The 23,980-nt window shown below is 62.6% G+C and overlaps 2 protein-coding genes across 3 annotated transcripts; both read left to right on the top strand.

Annotated features, from left to right (window-relative positions):
* The first annotated feature begins 536 nt into the window (after positions 1-536).
* On the top strand, positions 537-15,516 carry ASAP3 (ArfGAP with SH3 domain, ankyrin repeat and PH domain 3). The gene is made up of 26 exons (XM_065744496.1): positions 537-702; positions 3,453-3,525; positions 3,835-3,980; positions 5,461-5,535; positions 5,711-5,760; positions 6,003-6,129; positions 7,473-7,558; positions 8,220-8,295; positions 8,392-8,478; positions 9,169-9,278; positions 9,546-9,615; positions 10,253-10,340; positions 10,549-10,597; positions 10,691-10,878; positions 10,958-11,091; positions 11,508-11,602; positions 11,814-11,994; positions 12,143-12,228; positions 12,313-12,428; positions 12,514-12,581; positions 12,668-12,775; positions 13,032-13,272; positions 13,387-13,699; positions 14,125-14,251; positions 14,372-14,494; positions 14,686-15,516. Exons 1-26 carry the CDS (start codon positions 577-579, stop codon positions 14,758-14,760), a joined length of 3,018 nt encoding a protein of 1,005 aa, XP_065600568.1. The 5' UTR covers positions 537-576; the 3' UTR covers positions 14,761-15,516.
* A 686-nt stretch (positions 15,517-16,202) lies between these two features.
* Positions 16,203-21,462, top strand: TCEA3 (transcription elongation factor A3). Of its 2 annotated transcripts, XM_065744519.1 has the most exons (14): positions 16,204-16,442; positions 17,747-17,809; positions 17,898-18,003; positions 18,125-18,278; positions 18,396-18,464; positions 18,608-18,676; positions 18,771-18,845; positions 19,037-19,114; positions 19,198-19,352; positions 19,569-19,630; positions 20,064-20,213; positions 20,619-20,765; positions 20,863-20,934; positions 21,165-21,462. In XM_065744519.1, the coding sequence occupies exons 1-14, from the start codon at positions 16,374-16,376 to the stop codon at positions 21,171-21,173; spliced, it is 1,278 nt and encodes a 425-aa protein (XP_065600591.1). In that variant the 5' UTR covers positions 16,204-16,373; the 3' UTR covers positions 21,174-21,462. The 2 variants fall into 2 exon arrangements, with proteins under 2 accessions (XP_065600592.1, XP_065600591.1); XM_065744520.1 differs by lacking the exon at positions 18,396-18,464 and having other exon boundaries at positions 16,203-16,442.
* The last annotated feature ends 2,518 nt before the right edge of the window (positions 21,463-23,980 follow it).

The following is a 23,980-nucleotide window of genomic DNA, read 5'->3' as shown; positions in this document are numbered from 1 at the left end:
CGTTGTGGGGGGGGAGGGGGGCGGGTGGAAGCTGGGGATTTAATTTGGATGTAACCCCAAACCCTCATGCACTGGGGCTGGTCTGCAGGGGACGCTTTGCCCCCCAGGTGGGCAGTGAGCGCTGCAACCCCCGCCGTGCCCTGAACTCACGCTGTCCACGAGTGGGGCGGCTGCCGTGTCGTCGTCCCTCCCTCGCTTCCACGATGAAGCCTTCCACACTTCGGATCACCGCGGCGTCTGGAGCCGGGGAGGGGTGGGAAGGGGGGGGGGGGGGGGGGTTGGACCGTGAAGCGCTTCGCCTTTAACGAAGTCGGGGTTGCGGGGGGGGGGGGGGGGGGGGTGCGGGCGGTACCGCCTCCAACGATGGCGGCGGGGAAGGAGGGAGCGAGCGGGCGGGCAGAGGGAGAACCTCCCCGGTGCAGCCCGGCCGGTGTGCGGGGCGTGGGGTGCTGAGCCGGGGTCCGGCACCCCCGGTCCCCCCCGGCTCCGGGCGCTCTCAGCACCGCTGCTCTGTCCCGGTGCGCTCCCGGCTCAGCCCCCGCCGTCCCCCTTCCCCCCCCCACCCCGCTTCTCATCATGCCCGAGCAGCTCAGCGTGGCCGAGTTTTTGGCTGTGACCGGCGAGGACCTGAGCTCTCCCGCAGCCGCCGCCTTCGCCTCCAAGCTGCAGAAGTGCCGTGGGGCCGTGGGGGCTCTGGAGGAGGTGAGCGGGGTTGGGTGGGGTTGGGTTGGGGGGTGCGTTTGGGCTTCGCTCCCCTGAGTGCACCCCTTATCCCGAGCATCGCTGCGTGCTAATGCGGGAAAGCAGAGCTGAAAGGATCTTTTTTTTTTTGGGGGGGGGGGCTTCTGTGTGTACTGCTCCGAGCGCTCGGGAACCCTCCTGCTCCCCCCGTAGGGCTGATTTGGGGTACTTGAGTTGTTGGCCTCCTCCGCCCCACTGCGCGATATCCTGGGGCCGGGGGCTGCTGTTTGGGGCCGAACCTCCCCGACGCAGCCCCGCCTGGTCCTCCAGCTCCGGGTGCTGCCCGGGCACTGACTCTGCCCCCATCACGGCTCAGGATTGAAAGCTGATTTTGCTCAGGATTGAATACAGGACCCCACTGCTCTTAGAGCCAGGGGAAGATTTTTAGCCCCCTTCCCCCCCCCCAAAAAAAAAGTCCCATCAACGTTGGTGGAGCTGGGGCGGGGTGCATTCATCCCCCTCTCCCCACTCCTGCCTCCAACAGAGGCTGTTCCCAGCTGGTCCCTCGTCCACTGCCAATTCCTCTTAGCAAAGGAATGGCTTTGAAGGGCAGCCAGGGCTTACAGCCCCCCCGCCACCCCCCCCACAGCCCCCAGGCTGAGGACCCAGGGCAGGATGGTGCGGAGCATCCCGAATTCTGCCAGCACGTGCTCTTGGCTGGGAAACGGGGTGCAGCTTCGGGCAGGAGGAAGCAGCAGGAATTTCACTTGGCTGCTCGGCTTCCCCGGGGAAGCTGTGATTTAGGGGAAGGGGGACGGGGATTTGTCGGGGGGGAGCGCTCCAGCGAGCGGGAGTGAGTGCTGGCACTGCTGACAGTGGCTCTGGGGTCTTTGGGGGGAGGGGTTGCAGGGAAGGATGCGTCCAGCTGAACTCTGCTCCACACCATCAGTGCTGCACATTCCTGATGATGCTTTGGGATGTGGGAGGGGGTGAGGGTGCCCACTGCAGCGCTGCCAGGTTTGAATCCAGGGTGTCCCACGAGCACCCCAATGCTGCTGCTGAGAGCAGGGGGCTGTGGGGCTGCCGAGCTCCCCCCATTCTACTTGGATGTCTGAAGCTGTACTGCGCCTCACTTTCCCTCATGGGCTTACAGTGGGCTGCCCTGTTGCCTCCTGAGAGTCTCGTGTGTGGTTTTGGGGGTGCTGGGGGCAGAAGTTGCATCCCATGGGGGCTTGGACTTGCAGGGAAGAGTGGGGGCAAAGCACGGGGCCTGGGGGGGGGGGGGAGTCTGGAGGCCGGGTCTCTGCAGGGTGGCTGTGACTATGGAGCTGGTGGCCACATCCTGCATTACCCATCACGGTGTCAGGGCCGCATCCTGCCCCGCTCTGCCCCTCACAGCCGGGGGGGCTGCACCCAACCCCCAGCACCGCTCCTTCCCCGGGCGGCACGGCGAGGGGGGGCTGAAGAATGACCCCATTGAGCAGCGTGTGCTGGTTGAGGGTGGCTGTGGTGCAGGTGCGGGTCCGTCCCTCCCTCCATCCCCATAGGGAATCCCTTGTCACCGATGTGGCTCCGTCCCCTTCCCCACGCTGTCCCTGATCTGCGCCCCCTGGGGGGACTGCCCCATCCCAAAGCACTGGAGAGGCTGTGTCCCCCAATTACGCAGTGCCTGTGTGCACCCCGAGCCTCCGGTGCTGCCTCGGTTTCCCCTCCCCGAGGCTGTGCCGTGCTGCTTTGTGGCTGAGGGCAGAGCCGTGCCTGGGGGCTCACGAGCATCACTGCTGGTGGTGTCACCCCCTCCCAAACCAGGGGCTGCTGTGTGCTGCCCCACAGCACAATACCAGAGAGTGCAGAGCACAGAGGGGTGCACGGGGCTACCAGCATCCCTCCCCCCGCCGCAGTGTCCCTATGAGACCCCTGGGGATTGGCTTCTGCCTCCCCCTGCCACCCCCCCCCCCGTCCCCATCCCGGCAGCGTTTCCTTCGAGGAGCGGCCTCTGTGCTTCCCAGGAGCGGAGCCGGGCTGACCCCGCTGTCAGGAAACGGACCTTGACATCAGCCCCAAAACCTTCGCAGAGAGCAAGAAAGAGAGAGAGAGAGAGAGAGAGAGAGAGCTCTTTATTGCAATTCCTCCGCGGTTTCATCCCTCGCCCTTCTCGCCGTTCACGCCCTCCAAATATTTCCAGCCTGTTATCATGACTCTGCTACCTGCAGCGCAGCCAAGCCGCCCTTAACCCTTTCCTGATGGCTGCGGCTGCTTGCGCGGCTCCGTCTGCCTCTGAGCAGCTCTATGGGGCCGGGGTATCATTTGGGGTTGGTGGTGGGTATGGGGCTGGGGGGGATGCACCCGAACCCTTGCATGAGGGGATTGCAGAAAGCTGTGTCCATGGGGATGGGATCTGTGTGGCTTCAGTCCCGACAGCAGGATGTGGGTCTGGGGTTTGGTTCTGCCCTGGGTCCCTGCTGGAGGCGGGGGTCTTGGTGTGCCCCTCGTGCTGTGCCCGTCCCCAGGCTGTGCTGGTGTGGCAGGGACAGCTTGATGCGGCCGTGCTCCGTGGTGGGATGCCTTCATCCTCCCCTCGGTTGGAATGAGCCCCTGTGTGGGCTCTGGAGGCATTTTCACAGCTGCTGGGAGCTTGGATCCGAATAAATGGGGGCTGCAGCATCCCCAGCACTGATCCCGCCCAGCTGGGTGCCTCCTGTCCCCGTACTGCACCCATCCCACTGGCAGCATCCCACAGGCTGACAGGGTTTGGTGCTTTGCTTTCGCAGAGCCTGGATGGGGACCAAGCCATACTCCAGAGGATCAGGAAATACGTGAAAGCCATCCACGTCTCCGGGCTCAGTAAGTCGTCCTTTGAGGGATGTTGAGCATCCCTGGTGTGGGACAGTGCCATCCTCCAGCAGTGGCACGGGTGTTGACACGGGGGCTTGTCCCACGCAGCCTGGCCTTGTGCTGGGGTGCCCTGTTGGGCTGAAAAGGGGTAGGAAAGGAAATGTTGGGGAGGTGGTTCAAGGGAGCATCGCTGCCGTCCTCTGCTCCGAAGCACAGCTCTGTGAGAGGATGGGGATGCGGTGACGGTGTTGGTGGCACCTCGTGATGGGGTCTCCTGGGGCTGTCCCACCCTCACCACGTCCCCCAACCTCGGCACAGCCCACGTGGAGAATGAGGAGCAGTACAGCGAAGCCCTGGAGAACTTTGGCAACAATCACCTCTCGCAGAACAACCATGAGCTCTCCACGGGGTTCCTCAACCTGGCCGTCTTCACCCGCGAGGTCACCGCGCTCTTCAAGAACCTGGTGAGCCCCGTGGGGAGCAACCACACGGCCCTACACGGCCCTCCCCATCCCACCACGGGGAGGTGACCCCATGCTGCCCTACACGGCCCTCCCCATCCCATCCTACACACAAGGTCATGCTTGCAGGGCACCCTATTCCCCCTTTGCTTCATTTTCCATCTCTGTCCCAGGGCGCCAATGCTGTGTGGTTGGAACTGCGGGGTTTTTTTGTTTTGCTTTGTTTTTCTTTCCCCCCTTTCTTTCTGTTTTTATTTTTTTCACATCTCTGATCTCTCTTGCCAAGAAATAAATCAAAGCCATGCCGAGCCGTGCAGTGGGGCCGTGAGGAGCAGCAGAGGCAGCTGGAGGGGGCTGTGCTCTGCCTGGCGTCTCTTTGCTCCAAACCAATTCCTTATTTCACTTTTCCTCAGCACTATGAGCTCATTAGGAGATCCAGGATCCTGTTTTTGCACTGGGTGGGATCTGGAGGGAGCTGGCTCTGTGTGCACCCAGCATGCTTGGGGCACCCCCGTGCTGCATTCCTGCTGCCCGCCTCTCTGACTCCTTTTTGAAGCCAACCCCCCCTCCTAAAAGGGGGTCTGTAGGCTTTGGCTCTGCTTGAGGAGCAGACTCGTTGTTGCTGCCCTTCCCCCAGCAGGAATTTCAGATTTCAGCATCCTCCTCTCCTTGTTACCCCAGCACGGGCCTCCCTGCTCCTCTCCTTCCCCATCCCATCCCATCTGTCCCAGTCAGAGCCCCGCGATCCGTGGGCTCCGTGGGGAACCCATCCTGGGAAGGAGCCGAACCGGTTCCCTGGCCGAGGGCAGGGCAGCACTGCACCCCACGTGCTGCAGCTGTGGGAACAGCCGCCCACAGCCCCAGCCCCTCCTGGGGCCGGTGGGGTCCATGTCCCTGCACACCTGGAAGGATGCACCCCACTTCCATCCATCCGGGTCCTGCCCCAGAGCTCCTGTGTGATGCTGGGGAACAAAACCCCACTGGGAAGACTTTGTAAGGGCGTGCAAGATTGTTCTGTGGCATCGGAGTCCGGTGCCACTGCTGTGCAAAAGGATGTCAGCACTGCCCTGAGCCCTGCTGGGTCATCCCGAGCTGCTCTAACACCCCCCAGATTGGTGCAGTCCCATGGGCTGAGGGTCAGAGATGGGCACTGGGACAGCCTTGTCCCCCTGCCTGGGAAGCCAACTGACAACGGGAGGGTTCTGGGACCGGTGACACTGTGGGATGCGGGGGGACGGGGACACGGTGGTGATGGGGGGGGGGGAGCAGCTCTGGTTCTGGCAGCTGCAGCGCTGATGTGGTTTGTGGGAAGGGCTGCACGTCAGACATCTTGCAGCCAGCTCCAGCAAGCCCCAGCCTGCCCCGCCGGCAGCTCCCAGCTTGCTTAACCCTTCCTGGAGCAGCCTGTGAGCTGGGAAGGACCCTGCGCTCTGCTGTGGGGACACCCGTGGGGTAACCCCGGCCCCATCTCTGCCCTTTCCAGGTGCAGAACCTGAACAACATCGTCTCCTTCCCCCTGGACAGCCTGCTGAAGGGGCAGCTGAAGGACAGCCGCATGGTGGGTCCCCATCACACGCTCCTCAGTGTGGGGACGTGGCACAGCCTTTGGCACGGAGCAGGGGGCGAAGAAAGCCAAGTCCTCACCCCTGAGGTGTTGCTTGGGTGCCACCGGGTCACTGCCTGTCCCTTTGCCACCTCTAAGTGCTGCTGTCCCCTCTCTCCTTTTGCCGCAGGACTCCAAGAAGCAGATTGAAAAGGCCTGGAAGGATTACGAGACCAAAGTGTAAGCGACCCGCTGCCTGCAGCAAAATCCACCTAATCCCCCTCTGCACAAAGGTGTTTTGTCCCAGTGCTCACGGGCTCTGCTCCAGCCTTGCCCAGCTGGAGAGGCTGAGGATGCTTCTGCTCTATCCCTGCCCCTCTCGTAGGGATCCCCCTGGGGCAGGGCAGTCCCAAAACACAGCCGTCCCCAAGGTCCCCCCTGGTGGAGGGCTGTCCCCAACCCAGTGCCGTGCCACCCTGCAGGGGGAAGATGGAGAAGGAGAAGGAGCGTGCCCGCCTGGCGGGGGTCATCCAGGCTGAGCTGTCGGCAGCGGAGGTGGCGGAGGACACTCAGAAGGAGCGGAGGCTCTTCCAGCTCCACATGTGTGAGGTGGGGGCAGCGCTGGGGGGGTCGGGGGCTGCTGAGATCAGAGCGGTGTAGGGATGCTGGGGTTGTTTCCTATCCCCCTGTGGTGCAGGATGCTCATCTGTCCCCATCCTTGATGTGTCCCTGCAGGGTCCCGGCTCAAGGACCCTCCTGTCCCCTCCTTGGGGATCCAAATGCCACCGTTGGGTCACCCAGTAGTAAACTCCTGGGGATGGCACCCGTGTCCCCTGGGTCCTGCTCCCACCCCTCCTCTGCAAAGCCACAAAAGCAACCCTTTCCATTAACCCCCCCCCCCTCCAAAAAAAGAAGCAGTTCAGCTTTAGTTTGCCAACGCAGGGAGGCTCACGAATGTCCCCAGGTATCCGTGGTACCAATGTAGGATGGAGACTCGGTGCCACCCGCCTTCCCCAGCCACTGTCCCCTCCCCTCGGGGAGCACAGGGCAGGGTGCATGGGGAGGAGGCTGCTGCTGGGGCTGGGCCGGGTGAGTCACTGCTTTCAATAGCAGCACTGTGAAATAAATAACAGCACATGGAAACGCGGCCCGGCCGGGGGGGTGGGGGGGTGGGGGTGCAGAGAGCGGCTGCGTGGAAGTGGGGTGCAGTCTGCTGGGGGTGGGCGCGTGGGTGCCGTGCTTGTACGTGGGTTTTGCTGTTGTTGCTGCTGCAGTGGGGTGTCTTAGCTCCCTATCCCCCCCAGCTCATGATGGGGGGAGGTCCCCACAAAGCCACTGCCACCTGTGTGCTTTCCCATCCCTCCTCCTCCCTGCAGGTGGGACGTGGGGTGCCCCCAGTGGCCCCATCCCACTGCTATTTGCTCATGGAAACCCCCACAGCTGGCGCTGGCTGCCTTCCCCTCTGCTCACCACCCAGCTCTGGGGGGGGGGGGGGGAGCCCTGCCCCACAGCTGTGTGGGGCTGCAGCCCAGCTCACAGTGGGGAAGCTCTGCTTTTGGGGCTCACGTGCCCCATTGGCTCTGGGTCTTTCTGCCTGCAGGGGATGGCAGGGTTTGATGCACAAACACATCACTTTTTTTGTTTTTTTTTTCCTCCCTTTTCTTTTTTCCTCCTCGTACTGAGTTGGGTTCAGGTTATTTATTAACTCCAGAAGCAATAAGCAGCGAGAGCAGCACACGCTCTGCTGCGAGCCTCGGGGCCCGCCTTGCTCCTTCAACTTCCCAGGGCTTGGAGGCTTTCCAAAGCCAGGTTTCTGGGGGTGGTCCCTGCCTCCAAGCCCACCTCGTTGCCCTGCTCCTTGAAGCCCAGCCAGCGACCTAACCCTCCTGCCTGCAGGGTGAGGGCCGGTCCTCATCCCACTGCCTACAACCCGCTGCCTTCTGTCCCCCCAGTACCTGCTGAAAGTCAGTGAGAGCCAGATGAAGCAAGGGCCAGATTTCCTGCAGAGCCTCATCAAGTTTTTCCATGCTCAGCACAAGTAGGTGCTCACCCCTGGGGGCATTTGTGGGGTTCTGGGGACGGTTCTCTTTCCATTGTGGGGACTGAGCGACCCCACAGAGCTGTGGGGAGGATGTTGGGCAGGGCTCGTTGCTGTCTGGTTGGGATTGTTGGCTCGGGGAGCTGCAGATGTGTCCACAAGGGCTGGGGGAAGGGGCTTGGCTGGGGATGTATCCGATGATTTGGTTTCTGGATGGGTTTCCAGGGATGAGTTCAGCTCTGCTGTTAGCTCAGAGCTCACAGTGTTCGGGGCATGGGAATCTTCCCTCTCCTTTCCTGCTGCACCCTGGGTTGTTGGTGCCTTGTCAGCTTCTCCAGTGGGGAAACTGAGGCAGAGAGGGAGCAGTGGCAGTGCCCTCAGCTGGGATGTCACCCACAGAGCCAGGATCTGGTCTGTAGCAGAGAGAGATCAGTGTGAGGCCAATCCTGTCCCGAACACCCCAGATCTTTGGCGTGCCTGACCTCCATGGGCTGGATTTGGGCTTCAGCAGCATCTCTCCATCTCCCATTCGTAGAGGAGCTGCAAAGCAAGAGCAGCTTCCCCAGGGGGCTGCAGCCGTCCCCTGCCACGTCCTCTCTAAATAACCTCTTTTTCTCCATTCTCTCCATTTGCATCTTAATTGCGTGAAATAAATGCCCAGTTTCTTCCAAGACGGCTGGAAGGCTGCCCAGAACCTCTACCCCTTCATCGAGAAGCTGGCTGTGTCCCTCCACTCGGTGAGTCCCATCCACGGGGGACGTGTCCCTGAGCTGCACCTCCCCCTCCTCCCCCCCCTCACCCCTCCCAGTAACAGCAGCCACCTCCCATTCCAGCTCCACCAAGCACAAGAGGAGGAGGTGAAGCAGCTGACGCAGACCCGTGATGCCCTCCGCAGCATCCTGCAGCTGGAGAGCAAGGAGGTGAGAGCCCGGTGGTGGGGCCACAGGGTGCTGGGTGCTAAGCGAGTGCCCTTATCTTGGGGACAGGGAACAGCAGGGAAACGAGAGCTGGGGGACATCCTCGGAGGAGCAGAGCAGGAGGGAGACATCCATGGGAGGAAGGCATCCGAAGGAGAACATCATTAGAGAGGAGGTTATGCACAGGAACAGAGCAGAAGGGATGGAGGAGAGCATCCATAGGAGGACATGGTTAGGGTGGAGGATATCCATAGGAACAGAGCAGAAAAGATGCTTGGAGGAGAGCATCCGTGGGAGGACATCCATAGGAAGGATGACATCCAGGAGAGGAGGACATCCATGGGAACAGAGCAAGAAGGGATGCTTGGAGGAGGACATTGATAGGGAAGAGGATGTCCCTGGGAGAAGAGCAGAGGGGGTGTTTGGAGGAGGGACATCTATGGTCCTCCTGAACAGCAGGAGGAGTGTGTGGAGAACATGGAAGGGCATCTACAGGGAGGAAGACATCTACAGAAGGACGTTGTCAGGCATGATATTCATGGGAGCAGAGCTGGAGGGCTGCTTGGAGGGGATGGGGATCTCTGCCCACATGAGCTGTGCCCTCCAGAATGAGATCCCTCAGGAGTTTGGCCACCTCTGCCTCTCTCACAATGATGTTTAAATGAATCTTTTTTTTTTTCCTGGTGAGCTCAGGAAAACCTGAGCAGGAAGAACTCTGGCAGTGGCTACAGCATCCACCAGCACCAAGGCAACAAGCAGTATGGGACAGAGAAGTCAGGATTCCTGTACAAGAAGAGTGATGGGTGAGGATGAGTGTTATTCACCCCAGCTGTGCTTACGGGACACCCCAGAGTTGGGAGACCCCAAGGTGGACTCGTTTGGATGAGGGTTTCGTTGTTGCCAGACCCTCAGGAGCAGTTGGTCCTGTCTGGTCTGAATCTGTGTGCTCCGTAAGGTGCAGGAGGCACAATCCCAGATCCAGAAAGCCATCAAGCCTCTGCTGGGGGTGGTGTGGGGGCAGATGGATGTGCTCAGGGCTGTGGGTCCTCACACCTCAACCTCTGTCTCAGGATCCGCAAAGTGTGGCAGAAGAGGAAATGCGGTGTGAAGTACGGCTGCCTGACCATCTCCCACAGCACGGTGAGCATGCAACCCCACGATCACCATGGGGGGAAATCTGGGGTGCTGCCAGCAGGTGCAGGCTCCGGGACGGTGGCACTCTGTGCATCCATCCCAAACTGAGGGCTCCGTTTGCACCATCTCCTGCTGAGTACTGGTGAGAGCTGTGCTGGAGGATGCCCAAAAGCCACGCGGCACTCTGTGTCCTTTGGGAATGTGACTCCAGGTGTAGGTCTTTTAGGTCTTTTCTCCCTTCAGTCCAAGGGTCCCATCTGCACCCCATGCGTCCCAGCAGCCAGACGGGCAGCAGCGTGTGATGCACATAGTGACTGGGGTGCACGTCAGTGGGAGGGAATGGTGCTCTCCGTGGGGGCAGCGAGGTGGGCGTTGGGGGTCCAGAGGGTCCCAAAGGATGTGGGGTGATTTTGGGGGCGTGCTGCCCTCTGGGGGTGGCGGCTGCGAACTGCAGCAGGGACAGGATTCAACCGGAGGGACGCGTCCCATTGCCACGCTCCCATCGCTCGTCCTGCGAAGGGAGAGGGACTGAACCTCTGCTTGTCCCGAGAGGGACCACCGGGGTCAGTCACGCGTGGTTGGTGATACACATCGTGTCCCTTCTCCCCATCCTTTAACCTGCTTCCACCCTGGCACCCGGCAGATCAACCGTCCCCCCGTCAAGCTGAACCTGCTCACCTGCCAGGTGCGGCCCCACGCCGAGGAGAAGAAGTGCTTCGACCTGGTGACACGTGAGTGCCACTGCTCTGTCCACGTGTGTGTCCACTCGTGGGTCCCTGCGGTGGACCCGGGGCAGGCGGTCCTGGGACACGAGGGCACGGGCACGTGTGGGTGCTGACTCGAGACAAAAAGAGATCGGGTTGGGGTGGTGGAAGAGGGACACGTGGGGATTTTGTCCTTTCCTAAATGCCCTGCTCCCTTCTTTCCCCGTCCCTGCAGACAACAGGACGTACCACTTCCAAGCAGAGGATGAGCAGGAGTGCATTGTGTAAGCACCGTGAGCATGGGAGAGCACTGCGGGGCTGCACCCTTTGCTCCGAGCAGTGCCCTCCTGCATCCCTGCTCTGCTCCCCCTGCCCAGGTGGGTCTCAGTGCTGCAGAACAGCAAAGATGAAGCCCTGAGCAATGCTTTCAAGGGCGAGCCCAACGGTGGGGCGGCGTCGGCGGGCGGCGGGACGGACGGTGGCGTGCAGGAGCTGACCAAGCTGGTCATCAGCGAGGTGAAAAACATGCCAGGCAACAAGCAGTGCTGTGACTGCGGGGCGCAGGGTAGGTTGGGGCCGTGGGGTGCTGGGATGCAGGGGGCAGGGAGCCGGGAGGTGATGCTGAGCCCCCCCTCACCCCGCAGACCCCACGTGGCTCTCCACCAACCTGGGCATCCTGACGTGCATCGAGTGCTCCGGCATCCACAGGGAGCTGGGTGTGCACTACTCCCGCATCCAGTCCCTCACCCTGGACGTCCTCAGCACCTCCGAGCTGCTGGTAAGGGGTTCCCTGCACCCGGGGGGGGGGGGCGGCTGGATATGCTGGGCACTGCTCTCTGCTTAGGGCCTGGGTGCAGATTTTGACCCTCCTCCTCCCTCTGCTCTGCACCCAGTGCTCGTGGCTGCCCTCGGTTTGCCCAGCCGTGACTTACAGTCCTGTTCTGTGTGGTGCTGCAGGGATGCAGGGAGCCCTGGAATGATGAGGGGATGCTGACAGCCCCTCCCAGGACCCCCTCCCTGCTCTAACAGAGCTCTCCTATGAGAGTGGCTCATCCTTGGATAGGAAGATCCTGTGTGGATCTGGTGCACACCCCTCTCCGGGATGAGGAAGGGGCATTGCAGGGGGGGCAGATTTGGGGGCAGGGGGCGGCCCCTCCATGCATCGTGCTCATTCCCTCTGCCCTCTTGTCCCAGCTGGCTGTCAGCGTTGGGAACACACGCTTTAACGAGATCATGGAGGCCACGCTGCCCACGCAGGACTGCCCCAAGCCCTCAGCCGGCAGTGATATGTGAGTCTGGGGGAGCACAGGGCCGGTGGGTGGGAGCCTTCCTGCCCCCCCGCCCCCCATGTCCCTATGAGACAGCCCAGGGATGGGTCACCCCGCTGTCCCCACTGCCCTCTGGGTCCCGCACCTTTTGCAGAGGTCTCTCCCCACTGTGACACTATGGGAGGAGGCAGGAAGGCGCGGGGGTGCCACGCTGATGCTGCCCTCCTCTCAGGAGCGCACGCAAGGAGTTCATCGTGGCCAAGTACATGGAGCGACGCTTCGTGCAGCGGGGGGGGCCCAGCGACCCCCACCGCCTCCGGGATGCCATCCACAACCGTGACCTCCTGGCCCTGATGCAGGCATTCGCCGAAGGATACGACCTGGCCAAGCCCTTGGCCAGCCCCGAGGGCCAGGTGAGCTGTGTGCATCCCGAATGTCCTCCAAACCCCCCATCTCCAGGGGTTCTGTGGGCTGAGAGCAGCGTGGGTTTGGGGTTCTGCCCAACCTGTGGGGTGTGAGCATCCTTGGAGTCAGCCATCCTCCCCCCCCTCCTTGCAGCAGGACACAGGTGAGCTGGCGCTGCACGTGGCCGTGCGCTGTGCGGACAGATCGTCCCTCCCGCTGGTGGACTTCATCATCCAGAACGGGTGCGTCCCATCGCGTCCCACTGCCACCGTGGATGGCACTGGAGCGTCCCTGTGGGGTGCTGAGCTGCTCCTGGCTCTGTGCAGGGGGACACTGGACCGGGTGACGCAGGACGGGAACACGGCGCTGCACTACGGCGCGCTCTACAACCAGCCCAACTGCATCAAGCTGCTGCTGAAGGGGAAAGCGGCCTTTGGGATGGGTATGGGGCCGGGATATATGGGGGTTTGGGGTTGGGGGGGAAGCAGGGAGCTCTCTGGACTGCAGCCCCCATCCCCTTTGTGCAGTGAATGCAGCGGGTGAGACGGCGCTGGACGTGGCACGGAGGCTGAAGCACAGCGAGTGCGAGGAGCTGGTAGGGGGGGTGTGGGGGTGGGGTTGGTGCAGGGGTAGGGGGCACCCAGGACCCCCACCCCATGCTGAGACCCCACTGTGGTGCAGCTGGAGCAGGCGCAGGCGGGGAAGCTCTCCCTGCAGGTCCACGTGGACTACGACTGGGAACCACCCCAGGAGTACACCTATGACAGCGAGGATGAGCTGGAGGAGAAGGTGGCAATGATGGGGGGTGGGGGGGGTGGGGGGAGACCCTGTGGGTGCAGCAGTGGGGTGGGACAGGGAGCAGGAGGGGGTGCGCGTAGGGTGGGGAGGAGCAGGAGGACGTGGGGTACAGAATTGGGGTGCAATAGCGTAGGTGCACAACTGGGGTGCAGTGGTGCAGGTGGAGTGGTGGGGGGGGGCTGTAGGGGTGCAGAATTGGGGTGCGGTGAGGCAAGGTGTCCACCAGCAGCTCGGGGTCTGGCCATAGGTGAGCCCCCTGCAGCGGTCATTCAAGGGCCCCTCGCCGCTGGCCGCCAGCCCCCCACCCGCCTGCCCCCCACCGCCGCGCTGGAGCTGCGCGGGGATGGACATCACCAACCAGACCTACGAGAGCATCCTGGTGGCATCGCGTCCCGCACCACGCCGGGCGCACAGCGAGGAACTGCCCCCACCGCTGCCTCTCAAAAACCCCACGCGGGGCGGTCCCCGCCCTAAGCACAGCCCCACGGGTAAGTGGGGGGCGTGGAAAACACCCCGCGGGATGCTCACGGTGCTCGGCGCCGTGCCGCCAGCCTCAGCGTCCCCACTGTATCCCCGTTGTGTGTGTCCCCCCCCCACCCCAGAGCGCCCCGAGCTCCCCCGGCAGACGTCGGAGCCGCACTTTGCTGGTTTGGCGGAGACCTCCGCGCCGCGCAGCCTCTCCTCTTCCTCCTCCTCCTCCTCCTCCTGCAGCGCGGGGGCTCTGGAAGGCACAGCCGTGGCCCCCCCGGCTGCCAACACCCGCAGCCCCCCCGAAGCGCGGCGGGCAGCGTACTGGGAGACGCGCTCGGAGACGGAGAGCGGGGGCACACGGAGGGGGATGGAGCCGGGTGCTCCCCCCCCCGGGCAGCCCCCGCCGGGTGCTGTGACCCCCGATGTCACCCCTGTCAAGTTTGGGTAGGGGGGACACATCTAGGGGATGTTGGGTAGGGGTGCAGTCATTGCATGGGGTGCAGGACCCCAAATTGCGCATGGGGTGGGGGGGTTGGAGCAAAGGGGTCGGCTTTCTACTGCCAGGGGGACAGGGGCGGCGGGGGGTGGGGGTGGGGCTGTGTGGTCCCTGGATGTGGCACAGGTCCTTTGGGGAGGGGTCACCAATAGGGCCAGGTGGGAAGATAGCAAAATGTTCTATTCCTTTTTGAGAATGGTTTTAGGGAGGGTGGGGGCTGTCGAGGTCCATTTCCCCCACCCCCCCCCACCCCTCCACACACACACACCATAAGTCCTTCTTCATTCTCACCCTACTTCCTTGGGTCCCACTGTGGTGGGAGACAGATAGGGGGAGGCAGGGGGGGCTGACGTGGTCCCCAATGTCCTCTCAGCTCCGAGAGCACCCGCTCGTACCGGCGCATCAGCGGCATGGTGGGCAAAGCCACCCCCCCCCAGAGCCCCGAGGACCCCGCTCCCAGCAAGGTCCCCCCCGTGCCCATGCCCCGGCGCTTCGCTCCGGTAGGTCCCTGCTGCTCTCTTCCCAGGATGGAAGGATTTTTGAGGGGGGTGGGGGGTGGCGATAGTGTGGATGTGGGATGGGGGTGCTGCCCCCCCCTCACTGACCCCGTTCCTGGCCAGGCCAAGGGGAGGCAGAAGCGGGTGAAGGCGGTGGTGGACTGCAAGGGGGACAAGGCACGGGAGCTGACATTCTCCAAGGGGGAGGTGATCGTGGTGACACGGGAGGAGGACGAGCAGAGCTGGGTGAGCGCCGCACGCCCCGACCCTCCCCCACCCAACCCCCCCCTACCCCACTCTCCTTGCATCCCCTTCCTTCTGGAGGGTGCTGGATGGGTCCCCTGTGCCTGGCCTAGGGGGGGGTCACCTTGGTGACATGTCTCTGTCCCTGCGATGCACAGCATGACCCCTCATCTCCCCTCCTTCTGCACCCCCAGGTTGGCTTCATTGAAGGCGATGGCTCTCGCACCGGTGTCTTCCCTGCCAGCTTCGTGCACCTCCTGCAGGACTGACTGTGTCCCCGTCCCCGCGGGGTTGGTGGCACTCGGGGTGGGCTGGGGGCCGCCCTCCCTCCCCTCTCTGCTGCCCTTCCCTCCACCTGGCATCGGGTGTGTGCCATGGGACCATGCTGGACGCTGCCCTCCAGGGGGCCTCGGGGACCCCCGCGTTGGGAAGATCCCCCCTGGATGGTGGCTTTGGAGAGCACGGGGGCTGCCACCCCCCCCGTGTGGCCGTCGGGCAGAGAATGGACACGCTGCTCCGGTGGCAGAAGGTTTCAGCCCCTCATGCAGGGATTTGGGGCTGGGGGCTGCCCGTCCCTCTCCTTTCCTGGTGGCGGTGGGGGGACACACACCACGCAGCCCCCCCCGTCCCCCATCCTGCTGGGGTCAGCTGCTGTGTGCCACCTCTGCCACAACTGTGAATTGTTTGCGATTGGTAGGAAAGAAGATAAGGCTTTTTTTTTGAGGGGGTCGGGGGAGGGTGCTGCAGTTACAGCCTGGCCCCGGCGCAGCTCTCTGATTGTCCTCCAGGGCAGCAGGGCTGGGAAGTGCCTCAACACCTCCCCAAAGCCCCTACCAGCCGCCCTTGGGGTGGGTGGGGTGGCACTGCAGAGCTGTGGCCCTCCCTGGGTGGGTGCTGGTCACCTCCTGGCCATGGGGGTCTCAAGGTGGGGGAGGAATTCGGGGGGGGTGGGGGGGGGGTTGATCCACGGGGCCCTTCTGCAGCTGCTTTCTGGGACCAACGTTCCCCCATCCCTATGATTTATCCACATCTTTGTGCATCGGACGTTTCATCTCAAAGGAAGAGAACTCTCCGTTTTTGTTTGTTTCATTTTCACGTTTTCTGTCTCTCATTTCTAATAAAACCTTTTTTTTTTTTTTAATAAGCGCATGGTCTGCAATCCCCCTGTTGGATGGTGTGTGTCCCCCCCCCCCCGCCCCTCCCGGTGCTGTGCTCCCTGCTGGGGACAGGAGGGCTGGCAGCAGGGTGCAGCAGGAGAGCTGGCGGATGGCTGCGTGTCCCCAGCGCCGTGTTGGGGTGTCCCAGCTCAGCTCCAGCCCATGCTTCCTTGGGGGCAGCGGTGCCGTGGGGTGAAGTCCAGGCGCTCCTCCCCCGCCCCCCCCAACCCCGCCATGCAATATTTGCAGCAAGTTGCATCAAGCCTGCGTGGCTCCGGGCAGCACCGAGGCCGCGTCCCAGTGCCGTCCCAGTGCCGTCCCAGTGCCGTCCCAGTGCCGTCCCAGTGCCGTCCCAGTGCCAACCCCGTGCACCAGCACTCCCCGGAGCCCCCGGATCCTCCTGGCACCGAAGGGCTCAGAGTCCCCATTGCATCGCCTCCCCCAGCGCTGCAATCTTTGTCCCGCTCCTGCTCCGGGCTATATTTAGCCCTGCCCCGTGCTATTTCGCTTGCCTGGCAGGAGTTTATAACTGGCCCTGGACAGCCACACCTCCTTTCTGCTTTCCTCCCTTGCTTTCCTTCCTTCTCTTTTCCCCTTTTCCTCTCCTTGCTCCGCTCCGTGCCGCTGCCCCATGCCCGCTGTGCCCACCCCGGACCCACACCGCGGCCTCCAGCTGCAATTTGCTCCTGCAGCCCCCAAAGCCTGGGACACAGCGAGCTGCCAGCATGGGACCTGCTGAGGAGCTGGTCCGGATTGCCAAGAAATTGGATAAGATGGTGGCCAGGAAGAGCACGGTAAGGCAGGCAGGACTGCGCGTGCAAAGTTTGCACACGTGCGCAGCCGTTTGTGCACAGGTGTGCAATGCCTGCACGTCTGTGCCTGTTTGCACACGGGTGCAGGGTTTGCATGGGTGCACGACCTTCGTGGGCCGACGTGGGCATGTTTGGAGGGCACAGAGAGGCTTGGGATGGGGAAGGGAGGAAAAGAACAGACTTCCCCAGGGTGCGGTGGGAGGAGGAGGAGGAGGGAGCTTCACTCTGCCCCCACGGCTGTTGCTGAGCACCCCGGGGTGCTGCCCAGCTCAGGATTGTAGAGCTGGAGCAGCCACCCGTGGGTGCACCCCGGCACTTGAGGCTGTGGGGGATGAGGTGTTGTGGGGTGTCCTGGGTGGCTCTGGGCACCCCTTGGTGTGGGACCAGTGTGGGTGACGGGTGCTTGGAGCCTGGCCACTGTCACCCAGTGCGGGTTAGGGCTGACACCACGAGCTCAGCCCTGTGCGAATGAAAACTCGAGAGGGGGTGGGAGCAGCCCCCCCCCCCAGCACCCCAAACACAGCTATGCTTTTTCCAACTGTGCAAAGGGAGGGGGCTCCCATGCAACCTGGAGGGGTTCGGTGCCAGGACCCAGCCTTGCTCCCTGTGCACCCGGTGAGGACCTGGTGGCGATCCGGTTCCTCTGTGGGGGGAGGAATGGAGGAGAGCCCAGCCCTCAAGGTTAATATTTGACTGTTGCAGCCAGACTTTGCCCTGGCGAGCTGTGGGCTGCCCAGTGGGGCTCACAGCACTGCCATCCCCCCAAATCCTGTGCTTCTGGGGATGCTAAAAATGCAAGAACTCAGACTCCACAACAGCCACGTGGGCAGTTTGCTCTTCCCTTTGAAACCACCCCTCTCTGCAGTTTCCCTTGCAGGGAATGACCCCATGGCTCACGGGTGACCTCAGCCTCAGGCTGTGATTTCTCCCCCCCACGTCCTCCTGCTTTCCCACACTTTGGGGAGGAGACAAAACTAGGGGACAGCATGAGGATGTCCCCTGAGCCATACAACCGTGCTACCTGCACCCTCCATCTGTTCCTACAGCTCTAAAAATACCGGGGAGGAAGATGACCCCATGCAGAGCCATGCTGGGATATATATAACCCCACAGGCACCGTGTGGGCCAGGCTGGGAACCTGGTGACACGTGGCCCTTGGGGACACACTGCTGTCCCCAACCCTTCCCTTGCGCACAGGTTTGGGTTTGGTGGGACCATCGCTGGTGGTGGGTGCGTGGTCCCAGCCTTTCTCCTCTATGGGTCTTGTGTCCCTCCCCTTGCTGTAGGAAGGGGCTCTGGACCTGCTCAAGTCTCTCACTGGTTACACCATGACCATCCAGCTGCTGCAGGTGAGAGGGACCAGGGGATCCTGGGGAGGGGGTGCTCATCCCAAACCCCTCCACCCGGGGAAGGTGACCCTACAACGCCCGTCCCCAGACCACACGCATCGGGGTGGCCGTCAACTCGGTGCGGAAGCACTGCTCGGATGAGGAGGTGGTGGCCTCAGCCAAGATCCTCATCAAGAACTGGAAGCGGCTGCTGGGTGAGAGGGGCAGAAAGCCACCCCCAAAGTACCCCTGGGGGGGACAGACTGGTGCCCTCAGCCCCACATCCCACAGTGGGGTGAGGTTTGGTGTGTGTTGTGACCCCCGCTCCATCCCCAGAGTCCTCTGCCCCCCCAAAGAAGGAGAAGGACACAGATGGGGAGAAGAAGGAGAAGAGGTTGGATGTCCCCAGTGCCAATGAAGGGGTGAACCCCCATGCTGTGAAGCACCCCAAGAGCACGGCTGAGAAGCACAGAGAGAAGCACAAGGAGAGGTGTGGGATTCAGTGCATGGGGCAGTGCCACAGATCCAGGATTTCCCTTTCCCTGTGCCCAAGTGGGGGCTGTTCTGGGGCTGCTTTCTGAGCCACCCCCACTCTCTGTGTCTGCAGGAAGCACAGCAAGTCTGGCTCCCATACTGCCCCCCCAAAGGGTCACCCCACTGACCCCAGCTCGGAGAGGTACCCACCAACCTTCCCCTGACTGCAGGGCACTCTGTGGGGGCGAGGGGGCACTTTGTTGATGGAGGTGGGCAGGACCCAATGACACGGGGGTGCTGGGAGCTGAGAGCTTCCCCCCATTTTGTTTGTGCTTTGCCATGAAGGGAGCCCAGCGCCGGACGGAGCCCCACTGCACCCTCAAAGAAGCCACTTCTGGATGGCAAGAAGGAGAGGTGGGGGCCCTGGGCTGGGGGGGGGGGGGGGGGGGCTCCAGACCCACCACTCAGTCTCTATAGCCGTACACTGACACTGAGCTGCTCCTGCCAGGAGGGACTCTGCCGACTCACGGTCCTCTGTGGCATCCTCCTCTTCCTCCCCGCAGAAGAGACCCTCGGGGGAGAGGTATGTGGGGGGCACCCCCAGCTCTGCACCTCCCAGGGATGGGCTCAGGGGTGGGCACGGCAGTGGTGGTGGCTGATGGTGCCAATGCCCCCATCCCTGGCACTGCTGGGGACACTGACAATGGGATGTGGGCTTTGCATGCTCCATCACTGGTGTCAACATTACTGTGACCCCCCCCGTGCCACCCCCAGGAGACCCTCGACGGGTGCCAACCCCTCACCAGCTCCCCACAGCTCCCGGCGCAGCTCCAGCGACAGCAATGGGGACAGGTAGGATCCATCTGTCCCCCCACCATGGGACCGCCGTGCCCCCAAACTGTGGGGGACCCCAAAACCTCCCGGTGTTCCCGCAGAGCCAACAGCAACAAGGGCAAAGTGGAGACACCACGGACCCCCGGCAGCCCCCCCTTCTCACCCAGCGTCTGCCTCTTGCCCCCCTGCTACCTGACCGGGGACTCGGTGCGGGACAAATGCATCGAGATGCTGACAGCTGCACTGCGCATGGACGGTGAGCAGGACAGGGTGGTAAGGGGGGCTCGGCCCCAAAGGGGACGAAAAGGGGGTGCCCGGGGTCTTGGGTGAGGTCATTGGAAAGGGTTACGGTTTTAGAAGGGCGGGTTGGGGGCAGGGCTCGGGGTTTGAACGCTTTGTTGGAGCTCTGTGGGTGCAGGATGAGGCCCTTCTGATTCCAGCCCCATCACCCCCCCCTCTCCTCTCCCTGCAGATGACTACAAGGAGTTCGGCGTCAACTGTGAGAGGATGGCATCTGAAATCGAAGACCATATCCTTTGGGGTCCCCGAGCTGCTGCTGCGGGGTCCTGGGGTGGGGGACGGGCACAAAGTGGTGGAAACGGACGGGGACGGGATGCGAGGAGCGCTGCCAAGCTGCCTGGCCCCGCTGCCTGCAGAGGGAGCCCCGAGCCCGCGCTGAAGGCTGATGCCGAGCATCCCCAGCCTGCCCCATCCCTCGCGCTCCCGCCCTGACGCAGCGTGTCCCCAATCCCTCTGCTTGGGGACCTGCCTTTCTCCTTAGGGAACGAAATAAGCGCCCGTTCCCAAGCCCGAGGCATCCTTACCGCTCTGGGTGCCGGGTTCTGGGCTGTGCCGTGCTGCTGGGACAGGGACAGATCACACTTTGGGGTCTCCCCCTTGGCCACCAACGGCCCCAGAGACCATTCCTCCTCCGGGAGTACGATTTCCTTGACGAGCCCCACATATCTTCCAGGAGCTGAAGAGCACGGACATGAAGTATCGCAACCGGGTGCGGAGCAGGATCAGCAACCTGAAGGACCCCAAGAACCCCAACCTGCGGAGGGACGTGCTGTGCGGGGCCATCGCGCCCGCCCTCATTGCGCGTATGACCGCTGAGGTGCACAGCGCTGTGGGGCTGAGGATGGGGGGGCCCGATCCCCCCGGGTGGGTTTGAGTCCCTTAGCGAGCGCAGCGAGTGGGATCTGGTTGGATATTAGGAATAACCCGATGGCGGTGTGCTGGAACAGGCTCAGGGAGGTGTCACCGGCTCCGGAGGGACATTTGGGGACACGGTTGGTGGGCATGGTGGGGGTGGGTTGGGTTGGGTTGGGTTGGACTTGGTGATCTCAGATCCCAAGCTGATGGAGGTTCCAACCACGACTCCGTGACTCGATGGGTGGCCACGGTTGGGGATGACTCCCTGATCATCCCGAACCCTGCAGAGATGGGAGGACGAAGGCCCACGGGGGTCGGCACCCACGGGTGCTGACCAATGGGTGCTGACGTGGTCCCCTGGTGGCAGGAGATGGCCAGCGATGAGCTGAAGGAGCTGCGCAATGCCATGACCCAGGAGGCCATCCGCGAGCACCAGATGGCCAAAACGGGCGGCACCGTCACCGACCTCTTCCAGTGCGGCAAGTGCAAGAAGAAGAACTGCACCTACAACCAGGTGGGCCCGGGAGCTCCGCGCACCCGGGGGACCCCAACCCGTAATTTAGGAGGGGGTCATGGGTGGCTGCTGACCCGCTTGCTCGCTCCCTGTCCAGGTGCAGACGCGCAGTGCCGATGAGCCCATGACGACGTTTGTGCTGTGCAACGAATGTGGGAACCGCTGGAAGGTGTGTACCGGGTGGGGCGGGGGCTCAGGGTCTCCCCAAACCTTCCCTGTCTCATTTTAGGATGCTGGTCCACCTCGCTGCCCCCCACCCCATTGTGGGCTCTGGTGTGGTGCCACTGTTGTGCGCTCACCGATGCTCCAGGACCCCAAAGTGGGGGTGGTGGGGCTCCCCAGTACTGCCCAGCGATGGGACTGGCTGCCCCCCAACCCCGGGCTCTGCTTCCCTTGCAGTTCTGCTGACGGTGCCCAGTGGGACTGGAGGGGACACGGCACAGATGGGACGTGGTGGCAGAACACTGGGGTGGAATGAGGGAGCAATGAGGTGTCCTCAACCCCACTGCTCCCCATCCCATCACGCTGGGTTCCCTAGAGCCTCCCACTGGTTTGCTCAGGAAGAACTCAGTGAATTTGAGCCTTTTGCACTGTGAGCCTGGATTGGTGTAGTTTGGGGGCAGGAGGAATGCTGCCCTATGGATGTGGGGCTGGGAAAGGGTCCTTAGCTCTTCCTTCCCCTCATCCTTCTGAGCAAGATGGGAGGACATGGAGGGCTGGTGGCAGTGGTGTCTGGATGCCGGTGCCACGCCACTGCATCCTTCTGATCCGTGCCACATGGACTGTCCATCCTGTACCCCAGGAGAGAAGAAAGGATGGGAGGAGGGGAGTGGGAAGAAAGACTCCAGCTATGGCAATAAACGCATGAGCTGTCTGTAGCACTGAGCGCGTTCTGAAGTGGGGATCGGTGCCCTTGCCTCAGTTTCCCTCAGGTTACTCCTCTGCAATGGGGAGGAGGTGATGCAGGATTTGGTTCTGCTTTGGGTGGTCTCCATGGGCAGCGTGCTGGGGACAGAAAGTACAACCCCAAAGACTCAAAGAAGATTATGCTCAGATTTGGATGCTATTACCCCATTCTCCTGCACCCCAGTGGTTTTGAGAGGGGCCGGGAAAACACCTCAGGCTTTGGTGCTCGTTAGCATACCAAGGTCATTAGCGAGCCAAGAAGGCAATTAGTTCCACTTGCGAAATGTGCCTGCAATTAAGGAACACGGTGGATGATTAAAACATCAGTGCAACTCCCAGCACTGCAAAAAGCTCTGAGTGAGAGCAGGGAGAGCCCAGCCCCACATCGCTGTGCTGTGTGTAGCCAAGCCCCAGCACCCACCTGCGTCCGTCCGTCCCGCAGCGACGTGAGCGTGTGTCCTGGCAGTGCCTGGAGGTTGGGAACAGGTGATGGATTTATTGCTCTGCTCAGAATTCCTGTGCAGAGCTGTAAATAGCCACGGGCAGCTGCTGTGGGAGCTGATGGATGCAGGGGTGGCACCGGGCAGGGGGTGGTGGGATCACTGTGGCTGTGTGCAGGGGGCTCTGGGAGGCTCTTGGGGGTGGACCCCAGGGATGGACCTCCACCCCATCCCATGGGAAGGCCGTGCACGCCTGTGTGTGCTGGAAAACCCAGTGCCCAACTTCAGGTTTCCAAAGTGACAGCATTTGGGATCTGATATTTGGGCCATGCAGGTGACACCCCCAGGGCTTTGCTCACGCAATGAAAGCCCTTCGACCTGCTCTGCATCCCCCAACCTGCTCAGGAGGAGACAGAAACGCGTTGAGTCCCCCCCCCCTGCAGGGCTGCACATGCAACATCTCACTGCATTGTCCACCAAGGCCCTGCAGTACCCAAAAAGTACCCCTGCAGCATCCCTCCCTCCTCTCTCTCTTCCTCCATCCACCCATCTCTCCATCCTTCCATCCATCCCTCCCTTGACTCATCCATTCCTCAATCCATCCCTTCATCCATCTCTCCCTCCTTGCACCCATCCACCCATCCCTCCTTCCCTCTGTCTGTCCACCCATCCATCCCCCCACCCACTCATCCATGCTGACACTGACTCTGCCCTTCTCCCCCACTCCTCTGCCTGTCTTATTTCTATTTTTTTTTCTTCTCGGCCTCGACCAAAATAAGCAAAATAAATAAATAAACAAACGAAATCAGCGCTGGCAGTTCACCGGTTTCCATGACAACCGCATTTCCTGGTCCTCTCGCCCGCGGTCCCCAAAGGCGCTGCGTTTGATGGGTGCCCGTCCGAGGGGCTGGAGCAGAGGAGGGGAAATCCACTCTGTGGGATTTTCGGGAACAAGATGGGGGCTGCATCGTGGCCCGGTGTCCCTGCTCCCCCGGGGGTGTCCCCCTCTCCCCCGATGGCTTTTTCTCCCCCTCCCCGTCCTTTCTCTGGACGGGTCGTGCTGCGATTTGAGGATGGGGGCTGAGCGCGGCCATAGGGCTGCGTTAACGCACACGGCCGCGCCGGGCGCTGCGTGGGTTTAGGGGGGAGTGAGGACCTCGGGGCTGGCACTGAGCGGGGGGAGGGGGCTGGGGGGGGGCGTCGTGCAGTGCTGGGACACATCTGCTGTTCACCCACAGCTCCATCAGCAGTTTTATTCTCTGTCCTCAAAGGTCGGGAGGCTCTGACTTAGGGGGATGCAGGAGACAAAGAGCAGACCCCACTGCGCCCGACCCTCGCCCTCCCGAGGAGATGTCCTCCAGCCGGAGCTCGGAGGTGTCCTTTCCACGCAGCGTCCCCTCCTGTCCCCCCCCGCCCCTCCCCCTCCCCTCCTCGAGCACATCCCCGTCCCTGAGCTGTCAGTCAATGGGATTCGCACCTCCGTGGGGACAGCGGCACTGTGCCCATCGGGTGATGTCCCCGCGGTGATGCGGCCCGGGGTGGGGGGAGGGGGAGGGGGGGGGGGTACCCAGATAATAATGGGGAAAAGATTGCGGCAGCGTCGGCGTTCCCACCTGACCGCTCCTCCCCGCCAGGAGCTCGCGGGCAATTAAGAGCGGCAGATTGATCCGTAGTGATCTAATGAAGTGCCGGGCGGCTCCCGCGAGCCGGGCTGAGCGTTCACCCATTAATTCATGGGGGTCTGTCCCGCTCTGGGCTGGGATGTCACCGTGACGTCCCGTCCCCACGTCCTCTGCATCCCGTCCGTGCCATCCACGCACCGGGACGGGGTGTGCGCGTTTTCCAGCCCTCCTGCACTGCCCCCAAAGC

This window comes from Cyrtonyx montezumae, unplaced genomic scaffold, assembly GCF_038088225.1.
Source record: "Cyrtonyx montezumae isolate F1298 unplaced genomic scaffold, pur_monq_1.0 scaffold_31, whole genome shotgun sequence".
Taxonomy (NCBI): domain Eukaryota; kingdom Metazoa; phylum Chordata; class Aves; order Galliformes; family Odontophoridae; genus Cyrtonyx; species Cyrtonyx montezumae.
The sequence above is the reverse complement of the archived record's forward strand: the minus strand, read 5'-3'. Positions and strand labels throughout refer to the sequence as shown.

Excerpts from the sequence above, each read along its gene's own strand:
- TCEA3 (XM_065744519.1), top strand. The coding sequence starts at position 16,374 with ATGGGACCTGCTGAGGAGCTGGTCCGGATTGCCAAGAAATTGGATAAG. Across the intron at positions 18,004-18,124 it reads GAACTGGAAGCGGCTGCTGG|AGTCCTCTGCCCCCCCAAAG; the intron begins GTGAGAGGGGCA and ends CTCCATCCCCAG. Across the intron at positions 19,115-19,197 it reads AGCGACAGCAATGGGGACAG|AGCCAACAGCAACAAGGGCA; the intron begins GTAGGATCCATC and ends GTGTTCCCGCAG.
- ASAP3 (XM_065744496.1), top strand. The coding sequence starts at position 577 with ATGCCCGAGCAGCTCAGCGTGGCCGAGTTTTTGGCTGTGACCGGCGAG. Across the intron at positions 12,429-12,513 it reads GAAAGCGGCCTTTGGGATGG|TGAATGCAGCGGGTGAGACG; the intron begins GTATGGGGCCGG and ends CCCTTTGTGCAG. Across the intron at positions 14,252-14,371 it reads TGCCCCGGCGCTTCGCTCCG|GCCAAGGGGAGGCAGAAGCG; the intron begins GTAGGTCCCTGC and ends GTTCCTGGCCAG.